Source organism: Perna viridis, chromosome 10 (genome assembly GCF_037379345.1).
Source record: "Perna viridis isolate PV_CMFRI_1.1 ecotype Kerala chromosome 10, ASM3737934v1, whole genome shotgun sequence".
NCBI lineage: Eukaryota > Metazoa > Mollusca > Bivalvia > Mytilida > Mytilidae > Perna > Perna viridis.
The window spans coordinates 8,537,314-8,564,573 of NC_142454.1; the positions used below are offsets into that span (position 1 = coordinate 8,537,314).

General features: G+C 32.9%; 1 protein-coding gene across 7 annotated transcripts in view; it reads right to left on the reverse strand.

The window, feature by feature from the left end:
* Positions 1-722: 722 nt before the first annotated feature.
* LOC148604400 (uncharacterized) overlaps positions 723-27,260 on the reverse strand; it is a 34,223-nt gene continuing 7,685 nt past the window's right edge. For 3 of the 7 annotated variants that reach the window (XM_088548595.1, XM_088548596.1, XM_088548597.1), the window contains exons 3-11: positions 24,723-24,794; positions 21,868-21,957; positions 18,827-18,961; positions 14,013-14,120; positions 11,751-11,837; positions 10,586-10,726; positions 7,985-8,029; positions 7,695-7,727; positions 723-2,342 (exon numbers count right to left, since the gene is read on the reverse strand). In XM_088548595.1, coding sequence (XP_088404721.1) covers positions 724-2,342; positions 7,695-7,727; positions 7,985-8,029; positions 10,586-10,726; positions 11,751-11,837; positions 14,013-14,120; positions 18,827-18,961; positions 21,868-21,957; positions 24,723-24,794 — 2,330 coding nt within the window. In that variant the 3' untranslated portion in view covers position 723. Of the gene's footprint in view, positions 2,343-7,694; positions 7,728-7,984; positions 8,030-10,585; positions 10,727-11,750; positions 11,838-14,012; positions 14,121-18,826; positions 18,962-20,015; positions 20,309-21,867; positions 21,969-24,722; positions 24,795-26,589; positions 26,697-27,260 lie in introns of those variants that run through there. The other 4 variants (XM_088548598.1, XM_088548601.1, XM_088548600.1 and 1 more) reach the window with 4 other exon arrangements.

A 27,260-nucleotide genomic window follows, 5' to 3' on the forward strand; every position in this document is an offset into this window, starting at 1 on the left:
TCAGCTTACATGTGTAATAAATTTTATTCCGTTCGGTAAATTGTGTATGCAGATTGCCTTTATTTTATGTGCTCACGTTTAGGCTATGATTTTTTTTTATTTTGCCGTAAATGAATCATCCCCATTGTTGACGCTTCAGTAGTTTTTCCAATATTTATACGATGGTGTGTCGTCTTTAACATAACTTTTTTAAAAGATTTACGTTAATAAACTGGAAGAGGTTAATATTTATGTTTTGAGATTTGGGCATGTATTTGTATTTGTCAACTGTTCGCTGATTTTCCCGTTTTCAAGAATACTTAAGTATAAATCGGAATTCTGAAAACGTTTGAAAAGGGTCTGAAATTACTTCTGTAATAATTTCCAATATATTTTGGTGATAAGTAATAGGACACACACATTTGACTTATAATAAAGACATTTTTGATTTTTATATATCACAAAAAATACGGTTTCGTCAATAATCCAATATTGATTACTTTGGTAATATAGGCATTAAAAGACATTTAACATTGTGATTAAGTGGAATTTGGGTTTCAAATCCTGTTCCCTATCAAATGTTTAATATATTCACTCCTGCAAATTCCTATCATGTTTTCTAAGGAATAAGGAAAAGACAGGGTGTTTTCACCAGCAACAGTAATTTTGTAGGTTATCTGCTTAAAATTAGAAGACAAATCACGCGGCTTATACGACGTACACGTGCTCTGAAACGACAAAAGTCTACGTATCTATATTTATTCTGCCATATGCTAGCAACAATCTTTCTGGCATGAGGCTTTTATACATAGTATGTAAAATTGAGCATGCGTATTGGTGGTTGTTGTCAATAGCATATTCAAATGAACGATGCAACTCTTTTACAAACCAAAGTGGTTCTTGACGACTTTGACGACAACAAATTGTGTCTATAATAGGCTTTTGTCTCAAAAGTTCTGTTACCAATTCAGAATAAGCTCTATATTGTTCATGTTGAAACAATGTAGATATTAAGTTCATTGATTCATTACTGTCTTTGCATTGAATAATTGTCTTATAGTTACCAAGTCGTGTTAAATGATAAACGAATTTTTTTCTAAATGATTCCTCCATTATAACTTCACTGCCAGCAATCAATTCTATGTTCCTTTTAATTCCTGAGACACAAGACAATTTACCTATTTCATGAACAAATCTGTCCACTAAAGGGTTGAGGTAACAGTCTTTAACGTAAATCTTCTTATTGCTGGTCTCATTAAAAGAAGTCAGTGTGACTAACAGCTCAAAACGGATATTCTCAATTAAGTGTTTTATTTGTTGTTTTCCAAAAACCTTCCCAACTGAATCCCGAACTGCGTTAGACTTAAAATGTAGCATCCCACCGACGTCATCAATAAACACACTTTGAATTTTATTCAACTTTTCTTCCAACTTTCCAGGAAGCCATTCAGCGTTAGGCATTGAATGCATGTTGGCAATTTCTTTAATTAATGATACATATGATTTTTTGTTGTAAAAGTCTACAGGTAATGATTCAGTCTCTGAAAACAAAATTAACGTCAATAGAAGAAAAGTGATTTTGTCCGAGTCGCAAATGTCTTCGATGTATGGACAAAGAATTTCAACGGGGTTCTTAAATAATTCTGATCCTTGCATGTGACCTTTTTCATTGTTTATATAAAGCGAGCAGCATGAGGGAAAAGCTACTGGATTAGAAATTTCAAGTATTTCCTGTATATCTTTTCTTTTGATCGGAATAAATGATCCAGTTTCAGTGTCTCTGCTTACATCAGGTACTATTTCATACTTGAAAAAACTGGATTTCGGATTCTTGCAATGCTTTGTGAGAATAAGTTCTCTGTCTTCCCTGTCATATTTAGAAAGGTCAACGATAAATGACTGCATATTGAAAAACAAATCAAATACACATAATTTATCTTTGATTGCATGGAAAATATATTTGTTTATTGCAATTATAAGAAAGACGGATGAACTAACATCATTTATGCAGGCATGCATATCTGGTAAAATGGCTTCCCATTCCCGTACTAAATCCTTGCTTAACACAGTTTTTCCGAAAACATCATCCAAAAACACGGCTGTATCATAACAAGGGTTAACTGTCAACCTCCATTCGCTTGCATTTCTGATAATAATTGGTTGTTTTTGTTTATACTCCTCAGCATTGCTCATATTTAATTCCATCAAAATTTCGTTCCCCAGTGACGTGCGACCCTCCCCGAAATTCGATAGGAGAATAACTTTGTTACTTCCTTTAATTTTCCGCATTGCTTCGTCAAAACACTTCGTCCTTGCAAAAGTATTTTTTGCCTTCTGTTGTATAAGAATAGACTCCGTTAAATCTGAAATGCAGACATTTGTAAATATTGTATTTGGCATACAACGAAAATTCAATATTGTCATCATCTTGAATGAAAACCAATCATCTTTTATGGTAGATTGATACAAAAGTGTTCGAATATTTATTGAACTTTAAGAAATTTATAGCCACAGTTTTAATTAAGTGCCATCATACTATTTTTCAGTCACTGAATAATTTCCCTTAGCAAGAAGATATCAATTTGAATGAATAAGGTTATGACTAGGTCACACTTATTTTGTTAAATGGACCAGTCTAACTCTTGTGTTGACATAGCGTTAAACAACAAACTTTGCACTGTAGAAACTTGTTTAAAATAATCGTATGATACTCTCCCATTTACATGGAACCATTCAAAGGGACGGAAAAATATTGTATCACTGTCGTTTTTTCTGCACTCAGTTGTTTTCATTACCAAGTGAATAACTTGTGGTTTGTTACATCAGGGCTAGACATTCATCTGAGCAAGACTAATATGTAGATACTATACTGTATACTTTTTATTTTGTTTTTGTTTTAATATGAAAATGTATAATATTACTATAAAATAATTCAACATTCTGTACAAATTACAACGAGAATGAAAAGAGACAACAACCTCTTGTTAAAACAGAAACAAAAAATGATTTTACGTTACATAAATGCACAAATACTAGCATTAATCTGACTTACCAGCTCCAGACCAGTTTCACAAGTTTTTATAAAATCTATTTCAAGAGTAATCAATGGAACCAAGATTCTAGCGGGAATCAAAAGAATGTAATCCAGGGACAAAGAAAAGACATGGAAAACAGACAAACACAACAAAGAATATAAAGTAACTAAAATAATACATTCAAAGTAACAAAAGTAAAAAAAAGCAACTCGGGCTCCACTAAAAATATGGAAGCATGGACCAGGTGCATCGGTGAGGTAAGCGTCCTCTGCTTTTCTAGAAACACCCGCCGTGTTGCCCATACGATTGTTATTATAATCTTATACCCCTCTTAAAAAATATGAAAATTATTGATACCATTGCTTTATAATATTTTCGGAAGAATGTAAATCACATAGATTGGTTTTCATTAATAAGTTGATGATAATTTCCGAAATACATATTTTTAGAAGAATCATAACGGAGTATGATTTAAAAAGAAGCGACGTTACTTCATGTTATAATTTATAATTTTATTTCATAAACTTAAGCAAGGTATAAAGATGTGTTCTTCTTTAATATTTGACCCTATGGGCAAAAAGTATGATTTAGTAGTGACTTACATTATGTCGAGGTTTTGGTCGATAATCGCAAAGCGATGAATTCATAAAACAAACAGCCTTAAGTGTAATCAGGTAAAATAAATCGCAAATAGCATGGATTCTACAGTGCAGTGTTTTGCAGATAAATGAATTGAGGTTATTCTCCATATTTAGGACCGTTGATGACATCGTCAAAATATTTATTGGTGAAACTAAAGGATCTGATGTCTCTAACTTAGATGTTTTAGAGCACCTGTAGTAAACATATGAGACGTCATGTTTGCATTTACCGAGATATGACACTTCAATCATCGACGAATTCTGAATCTTGCATGTTACCAATAAATCAATTATCTATGTTTGGGTAAGTTGTATCTTTTAAATTTGAAGAAGCATGATCCTTCCTGTTATTCATACATGTGTAACTATGAACTATAAAACAGACCTTGATCATAGCCATATTATATAAGATGAAATCGCTGAATTATTGCACAAATATACATGTACATTTATAAACACTTAGCCCTAGCATCTTTTAAAACAGATACTGATGTAGTGATGTACAGACATATAGCTAAATAAAGCTAACTATGTTACCCATTTAAGTTATTTTATATACATGTATTCCTTGAATGATGATACTTCATTTGGTACCATGGTGAAGTGTATTTGTGTGTGTGAGTGTGTGTGTGTGGGGGGGGCTATGTCAAAATCTCTATCAAATTGCATTTTGAATTAGTATATAACTAATTTGTTTTTGTATGGAGCAGAAGCACCACAATGTTGTCTCTTCTTAGTTGTCAAATTTTTCATCAACTTCAAATAGCTATGATGATACTCCTTGTTCCTTATAAAACAAAAACTTAAGAGAGTTCAAATTGTACATGTACAGTAATGCAATGTCTTGAACATATCACATTTACACCAAATGCTAAGCTGTTACATACTTTAATTATCTTAAAAACTTTCTGTATTCATTTATGCAGATTTAGGAGAATGTCAAGTCATAACAAATTTTGAATGAAAGGAAATATTGCCAAGAAATTGTTGGATATGGAATATTTTCTAAGATACCATACAAAGGGGGGTGACTATGTTTTGTTCAGCAGAAAAAGGAGATATCTTTAACACTGTTATTGACTTTTCTGCAAATTACATTATAAATAAACTACAATATTCATTGAAAAATGTTTTTTATTTTCCAAAATATAAGAAACTCAAAGCGTAGTCTGCTATCGCAAGTAAATCGGTTACTCACACATAACCGGCACATGTCAACGTGTCTCAGGTCGCCAGTGCGCTTGTTTCAATGTCTTCGTTATGTGAAAAGTTATATGGTTTAGAAAATGCAAAAGTGCAGTGGCATGCGTTATATCGATTTATTTTATTAATACTTCATTTCAAAGAACATATTTTATTTTACATGAAAACTGCTGCGGGAAGTTATCTATCGGTAGCGTTTTGTTTTAATGTTCGTTGAAATACAAGAAAACGCAAAAATATCTCATCACAAGCAAGTTACGAGCCATTTTAGCTCACCTGGCCGAAGACCATGTGAGCTATTGCATCATTTGGTGTCCGTCGTCGTTAACAATTCTTTAAAACTCTTCTCCTCTAATACTACTTGACCAATTGAAACCAAACTTGGTATGAATGTTCCTTGGGGCATCCTGCATAGAAATGACCTGCAGATTTTTGACCTGTTGAAAAACATGGCCACTGTTACTAAAAATATAACATAGGGGTTAGATAGTAGTTTTTCGCATATATCTCCACAACCATTTAGTTTAGTTAAATTCTGACTGGATAAAAGTGTTCAACATGATGAGATCTATCTGCGGTCAAATTTTCGTTTTAATCCGTTAAGCCATGTTGGAGTTATGGCCCTTGTCAATGCTTTTTGCTATTTTTAATGTTATTTTTTTAAAAATCATCTCCCCTGACACTACTTTACCAATTAAAACTAAACTTGGTATGAATGTTCCCAATGGTATCCTGCTTAGAACAGATGTGGGGATTTGTTATCCGTCGAAAAACATGGCCATCGTTACTAAAAATAAAACATAGGGGTCAGACAGTAGTTTTTCGTATTTATCTTCAAAACCGTTAGGTTTAACTAAATTCTGCCAATAGCTGAAATGATCCTTATTGTTAGGACTACAAAAGTCTTCGGGCATAAAAGTTGTCAGTCGACTACTTGTAAGAGTTATCGCCCTTCAATAGGAAAAATGTTTTATTGAAAACGATGACAGATAGAAAGAAACTTTCAATTGCTGAAATGATCCTTATGATAAGTCCTCCAAAGTCTTTCTTGAGTCAGAATTGTTTGACAACTTCTTGTTAAATTTATTGCCTTTGAAAGACAAAATTCAACCAGGTGAGCAATTCAGGCTCATTGGAGCCTCTTGTGTATCTTCCATGTAGATTTTTTACACTTTCCGCAGCACTTTTTGAAAAATATACATATTCATTGACATACCATATAAATTTGGATGTACAATTTTGTCATCTTGTCAAACTGCACTTTTGACATTTATGTGGTCCGACCAAGGCTTGGTTAATCGATCACTTGGCTCATTTTTATTGCACATTTTGACATTTTGTTGATCTTTTTGTGTTTGGTAAGTTTTATTTTATGAACTTGTATACTTAAAATATGAACATCGACGAAATTTCACGTATTACGATGAGTTTAAAAGTAGCTCGTTTTCGTTGATGAAAATATGACAATTATTTTTCATTAATACATTCGATAAGATGAGCAAGAGGGCACAAACTATGCCCATTGGAATAGTCATAAATTGCCAAAACAATTTTCAAAAAGGTTACAAATATTAAAGGAAGGAGGCTATTAATGGAAACAAGTAATCTTGGCGGTGTATAAAGAAAATACCTATGTATACTTTTAAGGATTATTTTATATCTATCTGTACTTGTTCTGTGTATTTTGCCCTGATACCTATTCTCTGTATATGATAATTATCTGTACAAACTTATCGCGGATAATGTCACCATTCAACTATAATAGGGTATTGCAGGATACTGAAATTCAGGATTTCTAAACTGAACCACCTGACTTTTCCTGCAAAAATTCTCCATTCAAAAGCGGTCCTTACAGTCACGTCATAACGTTTTTTTGCGACTACATATTTGTCCGGTGTGGGGGACGCATTTTTTCAACATACGGTCGACATTCAAAAGGGAGAAAATTGTGATCCGCTACTTGTGATCTATTCTGCCACTCTTATGATGCTGATTTTATAGCTTATGTGATCCAAAGGAAGTGACATCGATAAGACAGACCCTTTAATTCCAGTTACCTCAATATAGATGGCGTATTATCTTTAAACAATCCTAGATTCGGGGATTTTGTACATAGCATCGATATGGTCGTCATCATTAACTTGTGGTTCGGTATGGTGTATCCATCTGATCAATGAGAAACGATTTCTTCAAAGTGGCTATCAAAGTCGTCCTTTCATGTTTCGTCTGACCCGAACGTCATATTTTATGAGCAACTCGGCGGGTCGTTTCTAGAAAAAAAAATGGAAGACACAAACACTGCCAGTAGCCTGGTCCTTGCTCTCAGTTTATAGTTGAGCCCGGGTTGCTCATTTGCTTTTTTCCGTGTTCGTGTTATTTTAATTATTTAATGTCTTCGTCTACTTAACCGTCTGGTTCTTATCCTTGGTTTATTTCTTTCATTTCTGCTCGTATCTTTGATCCCTTATTTACCCTTTAGTAGTGTTAAAGGTGGGACTTCATGTGAGATTTATGCCTAAATATAACTGATGCAATGCTATATGTCCTAGTTCATTGCAAAACACGTATACTTTGCAAGTAACCAAAACAAGTATTGATTATAATTTTAGCCCTCTTGGTTTCTTGTGATTTTCTGTTGTTTGTTTTGTCTTAAATTTTTGTTCTTTTTAAATCTATCCACGACCAGAAAAGTGTTCTTTAAAATGCGGAATAATAGATTTATTTTCTATTCTATTTAGTAATAAGTGGCTTATTGGTTGAAACCCTTATTCTTTCAAAATACCCCACCATACAAAAGAACCTTATACCAATGCCATTTACCGTTAACTGTTCTCACCAGATATATTTTTAGTCTGTTCCTTCGTTAAACCTGAAATTAAACATAAGGTTTTTTTTGTATTCAGATCTTTTTAAGATCCAGTACTTCAAAATGTGTTGCTTGCAAATACATGTCGCTTATTGTAATTGAAATAAACTTGAGTTCTCAGTGTTTGTTTGCCAAATTTGTATAAGAAAACGATTTCAACAATCAATTTGACAAAACAGTTCAATTTTCACACTTTTCTTAACCTTATTCGTGAAGAACTAATTAGCTTGATATTTCTTGTCCAAGGTCCTTCAACTTACTAATATGTGTTCCACCAACAATTGTCTTGTTACTTGAAATACTCACTGAAAAAAGAGCATGAAAGAAACATTACATATTTATTTGATAACAACAACATGCATGATTAACAAAATTGTTTGTTTTTTAATAAGTAAAAGCACTGGTATTTCCAGAAAATAAAATACTTTGAAAGTATTATTGTTCGTGGGTACAATTTTTCGTGGTTTACATGGGCTGGGTAAAGCAAAAAACTTGGTTCTCAATGAAAAGGAAATTTTTCATTCATTTGTATGGTCAAATCCACGAATTCAAGAATCTACGAACTAATATTTTCTTTAAACCACGAAAATTGGCACCGTGGAATAAAAGTACTTTCACAGTATGTCCAACTTTAAATCATTTACATTGGTAGAATTAAAAAAAAAAAACATGAAAAAGTTGAAAGAACTCAGAATTAAAGAGAGTTAAATCAAAACAAAATTAGGAACAGAAAAAAAAACCAAAACAGACAAAAAAAAAAAAAAAAGACAGGCGACAAAAAGAACTGAACTAGAATAAAATTGTAAGCACAGTGTAACGAAAATTCCGCTGTTCATCCCAGTAACTAAATGGTCAAAGATCAATGAAAAGGTTACTCCGCTTCCCTTCCCTTCCACGATCCAAATATTCAAAGATTAATAAAAGGTTTACCCCACTTCCAATTCTAGTACTTAAATGGTCGAAATATAACAACCTTCGTCAAACAAAAAGAAAAATGATTGGCTAGAACCACACACAAACTGAGGATAAGATAATGTGTTTCGGAAGTGATTTTAATTTCAGCGTCTTATAGATGGTAAGAAAAAATTAATTTTGTCAATGACCAGATCCTTTGGAAGAGTAATCAATGTAACCAGTAACCAAGATTCTAGCGGAAATCAAAAGAATGTAATCCAGGGACAAAAACCGGACATGGAAAATATGTAACTAATTAATATATACAAAGTAACAAAAGTAAATGAGCAACTCGGACTCAACTACCAACTCGGAGCATGGACCAGGTGCACCGGTAGGGTAGACATCCTCTGCTTTTCTAGAAACACCCGCCGAGCTGTTCATACATGTCAAGTTCAGGGTAGACGATAGAGGAAAGGAAAACTATGACATGTTCAACAAATCAGTTTTCCTTATGCAGATGGATACATCGTAAACGATTCACGAGTTCATGATGACGGCCATAAAACCTTTGTAGTGATGACTTGTAGCAACATAACCCTGTTTCAGAAGCCCAATTATAAGCAGTCTAGCGCGACACAAAAAATCTGCGTAGTTACGGAAAGCTCTTGCGTAACGTATGAGCTGTTATATGGAAACTCCATATACAGGTGTCTGAACTGATGTTGCCACAGATGAAAGGAAAGTTGACAATTCTGAATGAAAAGTCATCATGTTTTTCGTAAAGTTTGGTCAGTAGTTTTCTATTACCATCGATCTATAAGTGCAGGTCAAAATATGAGGCTGACTTCACAGTGTTTTACTATCGATATCCTTTATCTTAAGCTCATTAGATGCGATATATCAAATCCCCGAAATTAGGATTGTTTAAAGATAATACGTATTTCTATACAGCGGAAACTGAGATTTAAGGCCAAACGATATTCGTTCTTTCGGAACAGATCAGCTATAAAGTCTGTAAACATGATTAAGACTAACACAAAGAAAACTATAAAATGTTTTGACTTGATGTAGAATTTCATGTGTTTTTTTTTATTCTCAAAAGCACCAATTTCATCATATGATTATTAATTGAGGTGAAGTGTTTACTTGTATATAAATGATTTATTCCTGTATATTGCTAAGATTAAACAGTAATGTTTTTAGTGCACTTTTCCTGGTATTTTGTTCATTAAAAAGTAATAAAGAGACAATAAGTGTGGGTTGTCAGATGGTAAGACGTGAAATCTAACACAAAGTTTCATGTCATATCTATGAATAGCTTCGAAACAATTTTTTATGACCACCATAAAACTGTAGTGTAATACTATCAAAGGCAGAACAAACCCCTGCCCTGCCAAAGAAACGTACTTTATTGTCTCTCAACAAATAAAATAAATGTAAAATTCCAAAAAGGAAACTTCTGATTGAGATATCATTACACATTTTCAAAATACAAACAGTTCGACACACACACACACACACACACACACACACACACACACACACACACACACACACACACACACACACAACAACAACAACAAAATCAAGAATTCTTTATGCATATATCCCGTCAATCATGCTGTAAAATCTTTTTCCATTATTTAATTACAATTTAAAAAAACAACACAATATTACCATCTTGCAGGTTTATATTGACATATTTTTTAAGAATAAAAAAAAAATGTCAAAAACTATTTGGAAAGTCCAGACACAAAGTGTTGAACTTAAAAGAAAAAATGAACAGGACGCAGGTTTTGCAATTTTTGGAATTATTTATTTTTCTTTTCCTCAATCATAATTCTTGCAAAGTTCAGATTTCTTAAACGCTTTTGAAATTTTTAATAGACATTGGAATAGGCCAATATCCTTTGTAAAAAAAATGTTCTTTTTACCTTCTGAGCCGTTTTTTTTTATCAACAAACCTATTGTTTCAGGAAAGCTTACTCCAGTGTTAGACCGACTTAATTCCAAGGATCTTTGATTTGTGAGACGTTCGCTCTGGGCTGAATCTGTTGAATTATTTTCACCATGATCATATCTAGCTACTGAGTTTATGGCAATATCTAATAAAATAATAATAAATGATAAGTGCAATAACTAAACAAACTTTTTCATTCACTTTTATAACACACTTAAAATGAACACGAGCTAGGTTCAGACACAAAAATTTTGTCATCTCACTTTATCACTAAAATGGTGGATAATAAATGATATCGAACAAATTACCCATTTTAAAGACTTAAAATAGGTCATTGTATACACAATTAATAAGGTATCACTTCGCGTGTTTTCAGTGGCTTCATATTTGACAGATAAGCATCTTAATATATATTTTAAATGCTACGAAAATGGAATCTTATTTGTGTTCTTACTTCACTTCTATGTATCTATTACAGTTCTAATTTTTATTTTGTTAAATTCAGAACTGTACAGAAGTACACAATGGAGTAATAAGCAATATTGAGATGTTTTGATTTCTAAAAGGAAATTTAATAGATTACAGATGCATACATTTTTGTGAAACGAATTTATAAGTGGATACTTCCTCTTCTTCCTCCATGAAACGTCATTCAGGTAGAAACAACAAAATTGGATGTGTGCCCTTTGAAAAGTTCTTCAAAACTGTATCTCTGACATATTTATGTATGATATTTTTTACGTCCTTATAATCCTTATAATGCTGCGGACTGAATTATATTACACTCCAAAGAATTATTTCAGAGCCCAAATAAAACTAATTCATTTATTCTGCGGCTGCCAATGTGAAAGAATTATTATATGTCGATACACCAAGGATGCAGATTATCTCGGTTCCATTTCTTTTTAATGAACTTGGTATTGAATAAAATGTCGTTTAGTGAAAAAAGAGAAAGTTATCTCACCCGTTTTACATAGTCATAACTATAATTTTTTGGTTGACTGAGGTGGTCGTTTTCATTTATTTTTATCGTTATTTTTAGGTTTCTTAGTGTCTTAATGTTCTTTCTGTTTTGTTTACGTTAGGTCAGTCTACTCGACATGAATTATGAATTATAAACTTCGCTTTGACAGAAGTTTCGCTTTGTTCCGAATTGTATAAAATCGTACCTCTATATGTTGTTTGGTCTTTTGATGAAGTATGCTTGACATTTGAGGATTTTAAAGCTGGATTATTTACTCTAAAGGAGGAAGTATCTGGAATAGACAAGTCTAATGTAAACATATCATGAAAAAAAATAATAATTGGTAGTTTAATTGAAGTACTACGAACTGTTACTGCGTTAGTGTTATATCAAATCAGCCTAAAAATTACAAAAATATAATTTCATGATAAACAGTTCTCGAATTTCTAGAATAAGATATTGCTATTTGTGCAGCTCTGACGAGTGATTGTTTCTTCCTTACGCAAACACACACACACACACATAAAAACGTACAAAGAACGCATGTTAACTGAAACATATAGAAACGAATTTTTTTTATTTATTTGTTTGGTTTTCTCTTTACAAAATATACTTGATATAGTGGTATATTTGTTTTTTTTTAAATACTTTAAGTTGAAAGCAGGAAATATAGTAGTAGCTCTACGATTTGGTCGTTTTATGTACTTCTTGGAAAGGCTAGATATTTGCGATATCACAAAATGAACGATGTGATATAAACTAGTTGTTCTGCGAATGTGTATCATTTCTATGATATTTAATAGGATGAAAGCGACGTTGTAATGTTTTTAACGTTGTTCTCCGGACACCATAGGTGACATCATATCGCTACAATTTCGACCATGGCAAATGCCGAATGTCAAACGGTCAAAATATTCCAAAGAAAGGCTTTATAACTCGTGTAAGTTGAATATCGCAAAATATCAACTCTCTTTTGTAATTCCAACGTTATAACGAATTCGCCGAAGTTCATTTGTTATCACGTTGTTGAAATTAAATAAATCGAGTTGATATTTTGCGATATTCAACTTTAACTCGTTATGAAACATATACTTACATTTAATGTTAACAAATGCAACCTTTTATCAAAATGTCTTTTAAAAAGTAAAAAAAAAAAACTGCATGTAATGTTGTAATTGCACAAATATAACCGCATAGAAAAAGTGTCTACTTCAGACAACCTCAATTATGAGACATATTTAATAAGAATGTTATTTGCTTTTCATTCCTACAAATGCATTTTGTCCAATACCGATATAAATAAATTATTAAATTTTAAAGCACGTTAAGTAAAATGTGCCGATTGCATCATAGATTGAAATGAAGAAAAATTGTCATAGAAATGAATGTTTTTCAAACGTTATCTTCGGTCGCTTTTGCCCGAGACCCTAGAAAACTACAGTTGTCGACAAAGGAAATGTAGTTTAGGTACACCATTTTATGATTGTGAATATCTAGCGTTACACATGTTATACTACATGTACTATGTAATGTGTAAGTGTCATTAAAAAAATCTACATCTAAGAGCTAAACATTCGTGTAATAGGTATGGAATGAATCATTAAAGTAACAATGCATTTTGGGTATTTTTCAGTCCTTGCTATACGTTTACTTTATCTTCCCTGTATCAATTTGATCCATCGGATTAAATTGATACAGGGAAGATAACGTAAACGTATTGAAGGGTCTGAAAAATTCCCAACGATGTTAGAACTGTCAAATTTTATATATACTACCATACATCGTGTACTAAGTTACAGCTCTAGATTAATCCTACGAGGAGGAATGACCCGGCCAGCGAAAGCTATATTTTTATATAGCCTAGCTGGCCGAGTGGTCTAGGGCGCTAAACTTAGTGCAGGCGTTGGTGCCATACATGTCACAGCGGTACGAGTTCGAGTCAGTTTGACAGTTCTAACATCGTTGGGAATTTTTCAGACCCTTCTATATATATATATATATATATATATACTTTTTATGTTTATTTTTGATGCTTGTAAGTTTTCCTGAATTAGAAATAAATGTGAATTGTGAGTTTTTACATGCATGTATAAACGTATGCATCATTTTATAAAGACTGTTATTGAAGGGTTGTTACATAGTTTTATACTATTACAGGACATGAATATAGTTGGCTAACCGTATGAGCATGCATGAAAGTTCAAGAAAAAAAAGAAATAATGTACTCACAGAAGTTGACATCAACTTTCACATTTATTGTCTGTATTAATAGATATTCATTTGTATTATATTTAGAGTATTTTTCAACAGCACAATACAATTAAACTTCATTATCTTGGTTCGTGAAACGTGAGCTGCCCTAAAGTTGTTTATCTCACATTACTTAGTCAAAAAATATCCTGAATTATACTGATATTTCACAGTCTACTAAATCATCCCATAAACACATCAAATCAAACATGCATACCTAACTTTCGTCTTAATTGGTTTCTGGATGTACTGATCCTAGATGTTATTTCCTGGCCAAGTGGTACTAGTCGACGATTCCTGTTTGACCGATAATACTTTTTCAGACCTGAAAATACATAGTATTTGAACATATATAAGGTCAAAGAGTAATCAAGGGAACCAAGGTTATAGCGGTAATCAAAAGGATGTAATCCAGGGACAAAGACCAGCCATGGAAAACAGACATACACAACAAAGAACACAAATACTAATACAAAGGAAAAGAAACCAAAATTAAAATGCTTAAAAATGATTGATAGTTCAAGACAGAAAGATTGTACAGATACGTAAAAATAGAAGTACATGACCGAAACGCATTAACAGGAAACAGAAATGATCTACATACACTGTGTAGGTATCAGATAAATCATAGGAAGGCATTGGCCTTTAGTGCGAGCGAAGTCCAAAGCAAAAGTATCAGGTTCCCCTTTCAACGAATTAGACTTCAAGCAATTTATCCCTTTGATATTGTTTTAATTTTCATAAGTAATAAATGGGAGAGGGCAAAACGCATTCAAATTTTCGTAAAATTATCGAAAGAACTGTTCCTGGTTCGGCGAAGATTGCAGCGTTTTATCTAGATCCTTCCAACAGGAAGTAGCTTTTTAAAAAATAACGTTCATGTCTTTAAAATTGTTTGCCTAGTCTGCATTTTTAAAATAAATTTTATGTCTTTAAAACGTTTTGCGTAGTCAGCATGTTTCACCATTTCTGCTTTTTGCTACTATATTCCGCTCGAATCTTGGTTCCCTTAATCACTCCTTGACGAATTATTATACTAATTTGCATAAACGCAGTTTGTGGGATTTCGATAATTGTGTGGACGAATTCAAATGTCACGTGTATTTTTTTTTTATATTGACACTTTTAAGTACTTTAGAAAACATTAATTATTAACCAGTTTGTTATCGCATTATAAACCACAGCATCCTTAACACTTCCAAATTATAATGACAGTTTCAATATCGTCACAGACACATTGTTGGAGTTAGCACTATACTGCAAACAGGTATATCTTGTAACCAGCACTCCTCAGTATAGTTTAGTTTCGCACTTTTGGCTAGGGATGAAAAATGACATTAATGGAAACTGGTGGTTGCTATAGTGATTAAAAATGGAGATTCTATTGTAGATAAAACATTTTCTGAAAATGGGACTTTTAAAAGTATTTTTCAATGTTTCATATATTTTCATTGTTAAAGGGGCTTTTTTTCAATGACAAGTTGACTTAATTGTGAAAGTGAACGTAAGTCAATATTTTACCATGCTAAATTTGATAAGTGGATTACAAAGTGAAATAGCTAAAAATCTAACCGGCGATGCCCATATGAGGAAGGGGTTTTCCAAGGAAATAAACATTTAAGAAATTTAGCGGGAAATTTGACATTTTTAAACCTAACTTTATCAACGTTTTCTCAAATTTTAGCATATTTATGCATGGTTTCTATGGTAACTCTCTTCGTTTTGGGTAAATTTTTTGCAGAAAATGTTTATGGCATTCTGAAGGCCTTGGCTTGAGCTATTTCTAGATATGTAGATTAACAGATGATTGAAAATATTTTAAAGTGACGAATGTTACAAAACATCCGATTACACGACTAAAATTAGGCAGTTTTTCAATACTGTGGAGTGCTGGTGTAGCGTTTTACTGATAAACATTAAGATCTGATCACCGTTCTTCACAAAAAAAAAATTGCAATGTGAACTGTATGAAATCATAGTAGTTAGAACTTTCTTTATCGTAGCAAATGAAATATAAACACCATATGCAAGAGATGAAGATAAGAAGATAAATTTATAATTGAAAAACTAAAGTCGTCTTTTTCATCATAAATCTTAGCACTGAGATACTCTGGAGGATTGTTGAAAGTAACCCTTTGCCAGAAAATGGGGCTGTTAATGAATAATAAATCATCAAAAGATCTGTCGTGAAATTAAGGGATTTTCTATATTTGATAGGTTTTTTCTTTACGAGAATCTGAAGAAACTCAGTCTCGTATAAATACCAAAACAAGTCGGCTAGATGAAGAGGACAATTAGTACACATAGGAATGCTAAATTTTTGCCGAAAAAAGGTCCTCCAACGTGACAAAATGTTATCAATGGGGATATCAAGTATGCTACAAACCTGCTTTTTGTGTAGCGCACTTAACCTTCTGACACGTTGAACAAATCAGTTTTTCAATGTAGATAAATACACCGTAACGATCCACGAGTTCATGATGATGACCATAAAACTACTGTAGTGATGACTTCAATCTTATGGCAACATACCCTTTTCCAGAAGCCTATATGTTAGAATTATAGCGCGATACAAAGTCTTCGTAGTTTCGGCAAGCTCTGGCATAAACGTACGAGTTGTGATATGAACACTGCATACGCAGATGCTGAGGGGATGTTGCCACAGATGAAAGGAAAGTTGAAAATTTTGAATGAAAAGTCATCACGTTTGTCGTGAAGTTTGGTCAATAGTTTTCTTTTACCATCGATTTCTAAGTGTAGGTCAAGATATGGGGTTGACTTCACAGTGTCTGTAGTATCCTTTATCTCAAGTTCTTTTGGGTAGATGCGATGTATCAAATCCCAAAAATTACAAATTAGAATTGTTTAAAAATAATACGTCATCTATATAGCGGAAACTGAGATCAAAGGATCTGAACATAAAGTATTGAAAAGTCAAAAAATTGAAGACAATTAATTTCTGAAATACTGCGGGATTTTAGGTTTACAAGATCCCACATAAAATTAATGCCACTACGAAAGTATGTGGTATTGCAACTCGGTTGTTATTCAGCTTTCTCTGTGGACAATATCTTTGTATGGTGAATTGGTATCTCTTTCGTGGAGGAAGATGAAGATCAAGCTATATACCTGTCTTTGCAAGTCGAAGTAACTTTCATTATCAGTAATTGTAAGAATGCACACTTGTAATCGTACATGTTTATGTCAATTCCAGGCAATAGCATATAGCATTTTCTTATTTGAATAAACTAGTTTTTAAACTTCATTATGTTCTATTGTCTTTTTTTTCTTGAAAGTATAAGCTGAAGTCCAGATAATTTTATTCATCCGTAATTTGCGATATTTTCCTTCGTTGTAAATAGCTTGATAATGCTTGTAACAGCGTACTGGTCCTGATACACAAAAAATAACGGGTCAGTTTAAAATAGGGCATGCGTGAAAAATTGTAACGTCATAGTGGAGTTGAATAACGTTGACTCATCTCGACAAAATAGGTCATTTGAAAGTATTCTTTTTCAACGTCAAAATATATAGATATTCGTATTTTCTTTTACATACAAATAACGAAAATAAAATATTACCTATCGATAAATAGAATATTTTCGGCCATTCAGTGTTTTAAACGTAATTAAAATAATACATACAAAGTAACAAAAGTAAATGAGCAACTCGGTAAACCATTATCCAAAGGTATTATCCTTGTGCATTTATTCAGAATTAAGCCATAATGACAAAGTTGAGACTTATGTTTTTTTTAAGGTTTAAACAATGTAATGAAAAGAACAGGTTTCTCCATTCAAATTTACTGAAAAACATATATTAAGAAAATCGTTACATATCCCCTAATTCCTAACACTTATTTAATGATTTTATATGATTTTATTGTGGAACAAAGAGTACTATAGGGAACCAGACCAGGATTATAGTGGAAATCAAAAGAATGTAATCCAGTCACGATGAGCAAACATGGAAAACAGACAAGCACAACAAAGAACATCAAGTAACTAAATTAATACATTCAAAGAAATAAAAGCAAATGACTAAAAACTGGGAGCATGGGTCAGGTGCACCAGTAGGGTAAACGTCCTCTGCTTTTCTAGAAACACCCGTCAAGTTGCTCAGAAAAAGTCAAGGCCGGGGTAGACGAAAGAGGAAAGGAAAACGATGACACGTTGAACAGATCAGATTTCATGGTGCAGATGGATACATCGTAACGAACCACGAGTTTATGATAACGGTCATAAAAAACGTCTATAGTGATGACTTGTCATCATCATTTCGCATCTTGTCTAATAAAGGGCTTCTTGACAAATTTACAACAGGTTTTTTATTACCAGAAATGTATTTATTTAATTCGACACCAACATGACTATGGAGCTCAATTTGCAACATAACAGATTTTTTTCACCAATTTTAAATCATTAAAAAAATATTACTCCTCCAAAAGCTGACATTTTTGTCCAAAAATAAATCTCAAATGCATTTTTCCTACGAAAACACATTTTGATTGCTTTTGAAAAAAGAAAAAAAAAACGTTGTGCAATATTACAGCATTACATTTCAAAGGTATGTGTCATATTAATAATACCACATTAAGTGAATTCTGACCATATTCTTAGCGTCATTTCAGGTAGCAGCGATTCCATTGCAACCGATTATTCTAAAAATACCATAAGATGATAAATTACCTCACTATATGGTTTTAGTAAGATGTCACATATTTTAGCCGAACCTGTTTCATGTCATTTCCAAAAAGTACCTTGCGTTCTTTGATTTTAATAGATAATAACTCATGAAAGTTTTGAGTTTTGACCAATATAAGAAAAAAAGCGATTGGTAAGCAATTCTTTATTTTCTAATTATGTCAACGATATTTCATGATATAAGTTATTCATATTTCTGGTCAATTTTGTTTTTGACCTTACTTTTTTATGTTGTTGTCCAAGAATAGACAAAGATGTATTTTTCCTTTTCTTGTTTGCTGATAAAAGTATTTAAAGACGCTTCCTGTTTAAAAGAATAAATACATACCGGTTTGTCGGTCTAATTTTTCGTTGAATGATGTAAAATTCGACCCACGCAATAAGGACTTTTCTGGGACAGGTTGTTCCGGTCTAGGATATGGATAAACCTTAGTCGAATGTGTCCTTTTATCAGTTTTGCTACCTACAGTGATACAAATAATGTATTCAATCGTATAAACTTTAAATACGTATATTATATAAATAAAGAAGCAAAGAAGTTACCCCACTAGACATGAAATCAATTCAAAGAAAATTGGCTGATAAAAAAGATGTAAAAAGTTAAAACATATTATATCAGGCCGTCATTATTTTGAGGGAAGAATATGATAACACTTGTAAGATTTCTGTTGAGATATGGCGGATTATGGTAAATGATATCTAAGTAGGACGCTCCCTTTTCTCGAATATGTTTCGTTTTAATTAATGAGTAGTTGTCTGTTGTCAAATTCAATCGGGAAGCATTTGTAAATATTTATTACTTGACTATGTTATTTTAATAACTTTCGAAAAACGAGATAAAAGGCGGTACTAGTAAATCTAAGCTGGCGGTTTTTTTATATATGAAAAAAAAATGTGTACAAAATGTAACTCATTGGTGATTTCTGACAAATATATTTTTAGAAATTCGAAAAAAGTTTCCTACGTGAAAAAGGTAAGGTCTGTGGTATGTGTCGCATACCAAATTTGTTGATCCATGAGCTTGAAGTAATTTTTTTATGTATCTTGCTGATGCATTTTTGTCCCGAAAAAGGGATTTTGGAATTTAGCTTTAGGAAAACCATTATACCTAGTACCATTAGGATGATTGGAAACCAATAGTCAAAATTGTGGAAAGGTTAGTTCCAAGGCCAAACCAAAAATAAGCTTTCAGAGTTGCTGTTTGTACCATTCAGCTGGTAGAGGTACATTGGGATCCACAAAGATGGATTTCGTCTCATAATTTCTAAATTGCATTTGATCATCACCAGAAATCTACTTTTTTCACTTTGATTTGAAATCACAAAAAACCCAAACAATCTCATATCTGGCTCACAATTAGGCTTGCCGAACAATTCTAATATATTCATTAAGAATAATGAAGGGAACCAAAGTTATAGCGGTAATTAAAATAATGTAATCGAGGGACAGGACAAAGACCAGACATGGAAAATAGACATACACAACAAAGAACATAAAATATCTAAAATCATACATACAAAGTAGCAAAAGCAAATGAGCAACTCGGATTCCATTAAAACCTGGGAGCATGGATCAGGTCGACTGGTAGGGTAAGCGTCCTCTGCTTTTCTAGAAACACCCGCCGAGTTGCTCATAAAAAATCAAGTCCGGAGTAGACAAACGTTGAAATAAAAACAATGACACGTTGAATAAATCACTTTTCATGGTGTAGATGGATACGCCGTAACGATCCACGAGTTCATAATGATGACCATACAACTTCTGCAATGATGACTTCAATCTTGTAGCAAAATAACCCTGTTCAAGAAATCTATTCGTTATAATTCTACCTTGATACAAAAAGTCTGCGTAGTTTCTGCAAGCTCTGGCATAACGTGTGAGTTGTGATATGTACACTCCATACGCTTCGTTTTTTTAGTGTAGGTCAAGATATGAGGCTGACTTTACAGTGTCTGAAATATCCTTTATGGTAGATGCGATGTATCAAATCCCCGAAATTAGGATTGTTTAAAGATAATACGTCGTCTATATAGCGGAAACTGAGATTAAAGGATCTAGCCAAACGATATTTTTTCTTTCGGATCAGATCAGCAATTAAGTCAGCCTCATAAGAGTGAAGGAATAGGTCAGTAAGTAGAGGAGCACAATTTGTTCCCATTGGAATGCCGACCGTTTGTTGAAAGAGTAATCAAGGGAACCAAGGTTATAGCGGTAATCAAAAGAATGCAATCCAGGGACAAAGACCAGATATGGAAAACAGACATATACAACAAAGAACACAAAGTAACTAAAATCAAACATACAAAGTAGAAAAAGCAAACGAGAAACTCGGACTCCACTAAAAACTGGGAGCATGGACCAGGTGCACCGGTAGGGTAAGCGTCCTCTGCTTTTCTAGAAACACCCACCGAGTTGCTCATAAAAAGTCCGGGGTAGACAAACGATGAGAGGAAAACACGTTTAATAAATCAGTTTTCATGATGCAGATGGATACACCATAACAATCCAGGAGTTCATGATGACGACCATAAAACTTCTGTAGTGATGACTTCAATCTTGTAGCAACATAACCCTGTTCTAGAAGCCTATTTGTTGGAGTTCTAGTGCGATACAAATACTGAGATTAAAGGATTAAAAACGCGTCCACCACATTGGACAAATATGTCGTCGATTTAAAATTCCAGCATTTTGTAAACATCTTCTGTATATTTGGAAGATGATTCGGAATTATTTCTTACAAAGTATGAGGAATCTCTACCAAGAAGTATGTATTTGTATCTAAGTGTACCATCTTTTTAGGAAAAACAACGATGTATAATGTTTTTAAGTCGGGATTTTAACTGGGTATGGGGAATAGAAGTATATAGTGTTGGAAAATCATAAGTTTTAATGCTGTTATATTCTGATATTCTGATAGTAGTCTTGAACTGATTGTCTCCAAAAAAAATCTTTCGAATTTTCCAGGATCCACATTAAATTAATACCACTACGGGAGTAACAAGTGTTGTGGTAGGACTGCAGACCCTCTTTGACAGTTGTGAATATAGAAGTTAAAAGTTTTAAAAGTTTGGTGGTACATTTTGCACATCCAGCTATGAAACGTTTGTATGAATTCTTGTGGAGTTTAGAAATCCAGTACATACACGATTAATAAGCAACAACCAAAAATTGAATTCCAATGTCGTGATTTGACAATCAATACATTTTGTGTACCTAAATTTGGGTAAAAAGAAACAAAGAAACAAACTTTTGACTTATAGCAAACAAATTCTACAGATCAGCAATGAAAAATAATTCATAGATATTACTTCATATCTACACATTAACTACACCAAATTATGAAGAAAGTAAAAAAGCAACCAAACTAACTCTGTCGTTGCTTTGGTAACGTCTGCATAGTTGACAAAACAGATGGAAGTTTTAACGCCGTCGGGGATTTCTGTTTCAGAATCGGACAATCTGAAAAATAGCTAATATTGAAACATTGGCTGTTGTGGCATTTCCGTATGGATATTAAGATACATATGAATTCAGCGGGACAATTAAGCAGGAAACATGGATGATTAAACGATAAATATGACAACTTCCACTTTTGTTACAACAAATGCAACGTGCAATAAAATGGGAGTTGTTATTTTCATATATTATGAGTAGAATGTTCACATTGTGTAGCTGGGATTCATCGAAGTTTACCAATTTGATACAAAAGGTGGCCTCAACAAGACAAAGATAGGGATGTTAATATACTTCCATAAAACATAAAATGAACTACTTTATTGTCATAATTTGTAAATGTTCTAAACAAATGCATCACTTGTGTCATTATTCACCAGCACGGGGAAAGGCTATGAAATATTTGATATGTGCACTGCAAGAGGGCTAATGTGATATATATGCTTCACTGCCCCTTCTGTGGCCTCCAAACAGCCTTTTCATAAGCGTTTGAAGGGACACAAAGTTAAAGATCAGCACAAAACGTGTCCATGTAACACAATGTTCAAGATTTTTGTATACTGACGATAAAATTTTAATTCGTCGCAGGTATTCACCTGATTAGATAGTGTTCACAGATCATTTACTTTCCTATAAACTCAGTTTGTTTAGCCACTGAACAAGATCATTTGTTGACCGACAAAATGTGTTCATTATATGATTAATTATAGTGTATTAACATCTTTATTGATATCGTTGTGCCGATCTTTAGGCTTATATAATTTTCATTGTGCTGCATTGTCTTGACTTATCGATCCAATACCCATTAAGTTTCCTGGTTGGCAGCTTCTTTTGGACTTTATATATTACCCCTATATATGTTGCTAATTACAGTTTTAGAAGTTGCGAATTAAAATTTTATTGCTAAAATAATAAAATCACCAAGTGAACAGATTATAAGGGTATATTCAATTATACGGATTTCCGGTTCGTTCATTTAATGAAAAGTTTAGCTTACCCATTAAAAGACATGTATTTTTATATGTTAAATTTTTTGCTGAACTCAGAACTGTTCCAGCACTATTGTGTAAATATGGCACTACGAAGTATCGTTTCTATGCATTTTTCATTCAAGTCTTACGAAAAGGAGAGGTTTGAAAGTGGTAGTTTTTTTATTCTGATAAAATGGGAACATACTTCGACAAAAGAAATATTTGGTAAAAGTTGTCTTGAAACGTAAGTTTTTATGGTTGTAATATTTAAAGTTGTTGTAGCATGTGACCAAAATCTCAAACAAACAACAATCTAATGAAATCAAGTGTCTCCCAAAAGGTAGAATTCAGACATTTTTGTTTCATTTTCAATTCAGGTTTCCATGTTACTCGTAGGTGCAGTACGAAAAAAGCTTTATTTGCAAAACAAATAAATATTTTACTATAGGCTAGAAACCACTAATTCTACTTCCCATAGGCTTCTATGCTAATTTCATAATATTCAATGGCTTCTCTGGACTTTACCTTAACTTTAACCTGCAGAGGACTATATATCAGCATGATTCTACATATGTCAGCTCACAATCCTCAGAATGGCATGACAGCAGACTTGCAGTGCAGTACTGGTCACCGGAGGTGAAGGGTCTTTAAATAGCATGGGAAATCCCAGTGTTTTTCACAAGATAAGGTTATTTTTAGAAATCATTATGGAGATAAGGCTTTACATCACAAGAAGCAAAATGCACCTATACAATGTACAGAAATGTTTTTTCTTTCAGAAACTGTTTACAGTTTTTAAATAAAATGAGTAATTTTTTCACAGCACTATGAGGAACAGGGGTAATTTCTGCGTACGTTCCAAATGCCCATTGGTTGAATTGGTGGTCTGTAACCTATAGATAATGCGATTTCCATACCAATTTGACTGTGTTTATTTTCAGGGCCGACGACACTCCTTTAAGCCAATTGCAAGAAATAAACACAGGAAAACAGTAATCAAGATTCAAAGGTAATAAAAACATAATCCAATGCCAACGACTAGACAATGAAAACAGACACATACAAAAAAAGAACGTGGTAAAACAAAAATTACATGTCAAGGAAACCAAGATTCGAGTGCAATCCACAAAAAAATAATTCAAAGCCAAAAGAATAGACAAGAAAAATAGACACACACAACAAGGGACATGATATAACCAAAATAATACGTACAAAGAAAGGAAAATAAATAGGCAACCCTGACTCCTTACAACTTGAGAGCATGGACCAGATTTATCTATAAAGTTAGAGTCCTTTGCTTTTCTAGAAACATTGCCAAATTGATTTAAAAAGGTCATGTTCGGGATAGACAAAAAGGAGAGGAAAACTATGACACGATAAACAAATCTGTTTTCGTGATGATGATAGATACACCATAACAACTACGACCATATACCGTTTGTAGCGATGACTTCAATCTTGCAGCAACATATTTTTGTTTCAGATCCCTAATTATAAGAAATCTAGTTCGGTACAAAATCTCCGCGTGCTTTTGACGAGAATTGGTATATCATGAGGGTAATGATATACAAAATTCATACATAAGTGCAGAACGAATATTGCGACAAATGAAAGGAAATATAAAGAAACGGGACGAGAATACATTACAAAACTACATACTTTTGTATTAATAGCTTACCTTATAAACTTTTATTATCAAAAAAAAAAAAATAATAATAATAAAAAAAAAAAAAAAAAATAATAATAAAATTTACATCCCATCAAAATATAACTCCATTTCATAAAGTTGAAAATGCATACCATTTTTTTCGGATTCTCCTGAAAATTCACTCGACCCTATACTGAAACTAACTTGTCTTGACGCCAAAGAACCTGAAATACATTGTAAACTAAATCTACTACAATTAACATTTATTTCAAGATGTGTTTAACAATAACGATGAATTCATCCCCATTTTTTAGATATTTTTCGTCATACGTAAAGAACAAACATTTCTTTTCTTCGAGAAACAGAGTTTTTGCAAAAAACAAATAAATGCATAAAACCTTTCTAGAAAGCAAAAGACGATCACCCTGCCGGTGTACTTGCTCCATGATCCAAACTTTTAGTGGAGTCCTAGTTGCTCATTTACTTTTTTGTTTCTTTGCAACTTGCTATTTTGTTTATTTCACGTAATTTATTGTATGTGTCTGTTTCCTTGTCCTTGAATTATATTCCTTTGACTTTCGCTCGAATTTCTGTTCCCTTTATCTATTTTAACCCGACAATATTAGTAATCGATTCATGCAAATTAGATCCGTGTATGTGATCAACTCTACCACTGTATTCTCATTAATCATCGAATTGTTCATATCATTTACCAATATACTTTATAGAGAAGTATATTTGCTTAATATAGACCATGATGAAAAACATAAAATTAACTGCAAACTTTTCATGCTTTACTATGCTCAGAATAACTGTTTGTGTCAAGAATGCAGTCCCACTATAATTCATAAACTATTGACCAAGCGTCGAACATGATTTCATTCAGAATTGTCAACTTTCCTTTCATCCGTGAAAAACATCCTTTCAGCACCTGCGTATGGACTGTTCATTTCATACTCATACGTTATGCCAGAGCTTGCCGAAACTACGCAGTCTTTTTGTATCGCGCTAGAACTCTAACAAATAGGCTTCTGGAACAGGGTTATGTTGCCACAAGATTGAAGATCACTACAGAAGTTTTATGGTCGTCATCATGAACTCGTGGACCGTTATGATGTATCAATCTGTCCATGAAAATTGATTTATTGAACGTGTCATAGTTTTCCTTTCCTCGTTTGTCTACCCCGGACTTGACTTTTTATGAGCGGGTGTTTCTAGAAAAGCAGAGGACGCTTACCCTACCGGTGCACCTGGTCCATGCTCCCAGTTTTTAGTGGAGTCCGAGTTTCTCATTTGCTTTTGTAACTTTGTATGTATGATTTTAGTTACTCTATGTTCTTTGTTGTATATGTGTGTTTTCCATGTCTGGTCTTTGTCCCTGGATTACATTATTTTGATTGCCGCTATAACCTTGGTTCCCTTGATTACTCCTTCAACAATTAGCCTTTTTTTAGCGTGACACATAAACGAAATAAACGAAGTTTGATTTTTTTTCTAAGAAGTACTCTTTTTTATTGGGTCACATGTTTCATTGAATATGAATAAAAACAAATCTGATAATTTCGATAATAATAGAAACAACACTACATTTAATGCGTGGAAAGCATGTTGTGTAACAGTTGAAAGGAGAATGGTGAAGTAGGGTATACTAAACAAACATATTTGAGAAGAGGCATTTGATAAAATGTACTACCAAAGTAGTACATAGTACAGTCGAACATTTTGTACAAATTTTAATTTTTAATGGGGTTTATTTTTCCAATGGTTTTTGTATTGTCTTACTTAAGTCGAAATTTCTTGAAAAGTTCTAATCTAATTCATTAGTGCAATTTTTAATTTTTAATTTGCAATAGATATATGAAGTTTTGCTCGTAAATTCATATCCGTCATACGTCTTGTAATTTTACCCGAGGGTCGAAAGTGAACATGTTTACTTAAATATCATATTACAACTAAGAAAACTCGATACATCACCCTATCTTTACAGTATTTTTATTTATTAGATATAAGCCAGCTTACTGCTTTCCAACTTAGATATCTTTCCTTTAATGATTTTAACAGAATTCCTGAGATGGGAATTTCCTACACACTCACTGCTTGAATCGTCCATTCTTACAACAGTTTTACTGTAGAAAGGTAAAACCAAACTGAATATTCAAGTCGCAATAATATTGCAATTGTAGTATAATGTTTAAGGAGGTATACCTAAGGTAAGGAACATAACTCTTACAAATCATTAGAACGTTTGCATTAAGCATTTTACATCAACCTCATGTAAGCATCAAAGTAACTTGGATTGATTTCATTCTGTTTCAAATGAAAACTTAAAGGCTTTGGTGAAATTGAATACGATACAAACATTTCCCTGATTTTATGGGTTATGTCCCTTACCCTAGGTCTACCTCCTTAAGAAGTCATAACAATATTGTAGAATTGTATTAAAAGTTCATTAGATTACTCATTTTATCTGAATGGATCTTTAAGGTCAAACAAAATAATTTAACAGGTTTGCTTTAATATTTTTTTTCTATTTGGTGTTGTGCTCTTTGTATTCGGTTATACTAGTATGCAAACGAGTGATATAACATCCGAATTGCTTAGGCTTAGACATACCGGAAATATATAATGTTTGACGTTTATACTTGACAGTTTTATATTTTTGCAGCAAGGTGAAAGAAACCGGGCTTCTT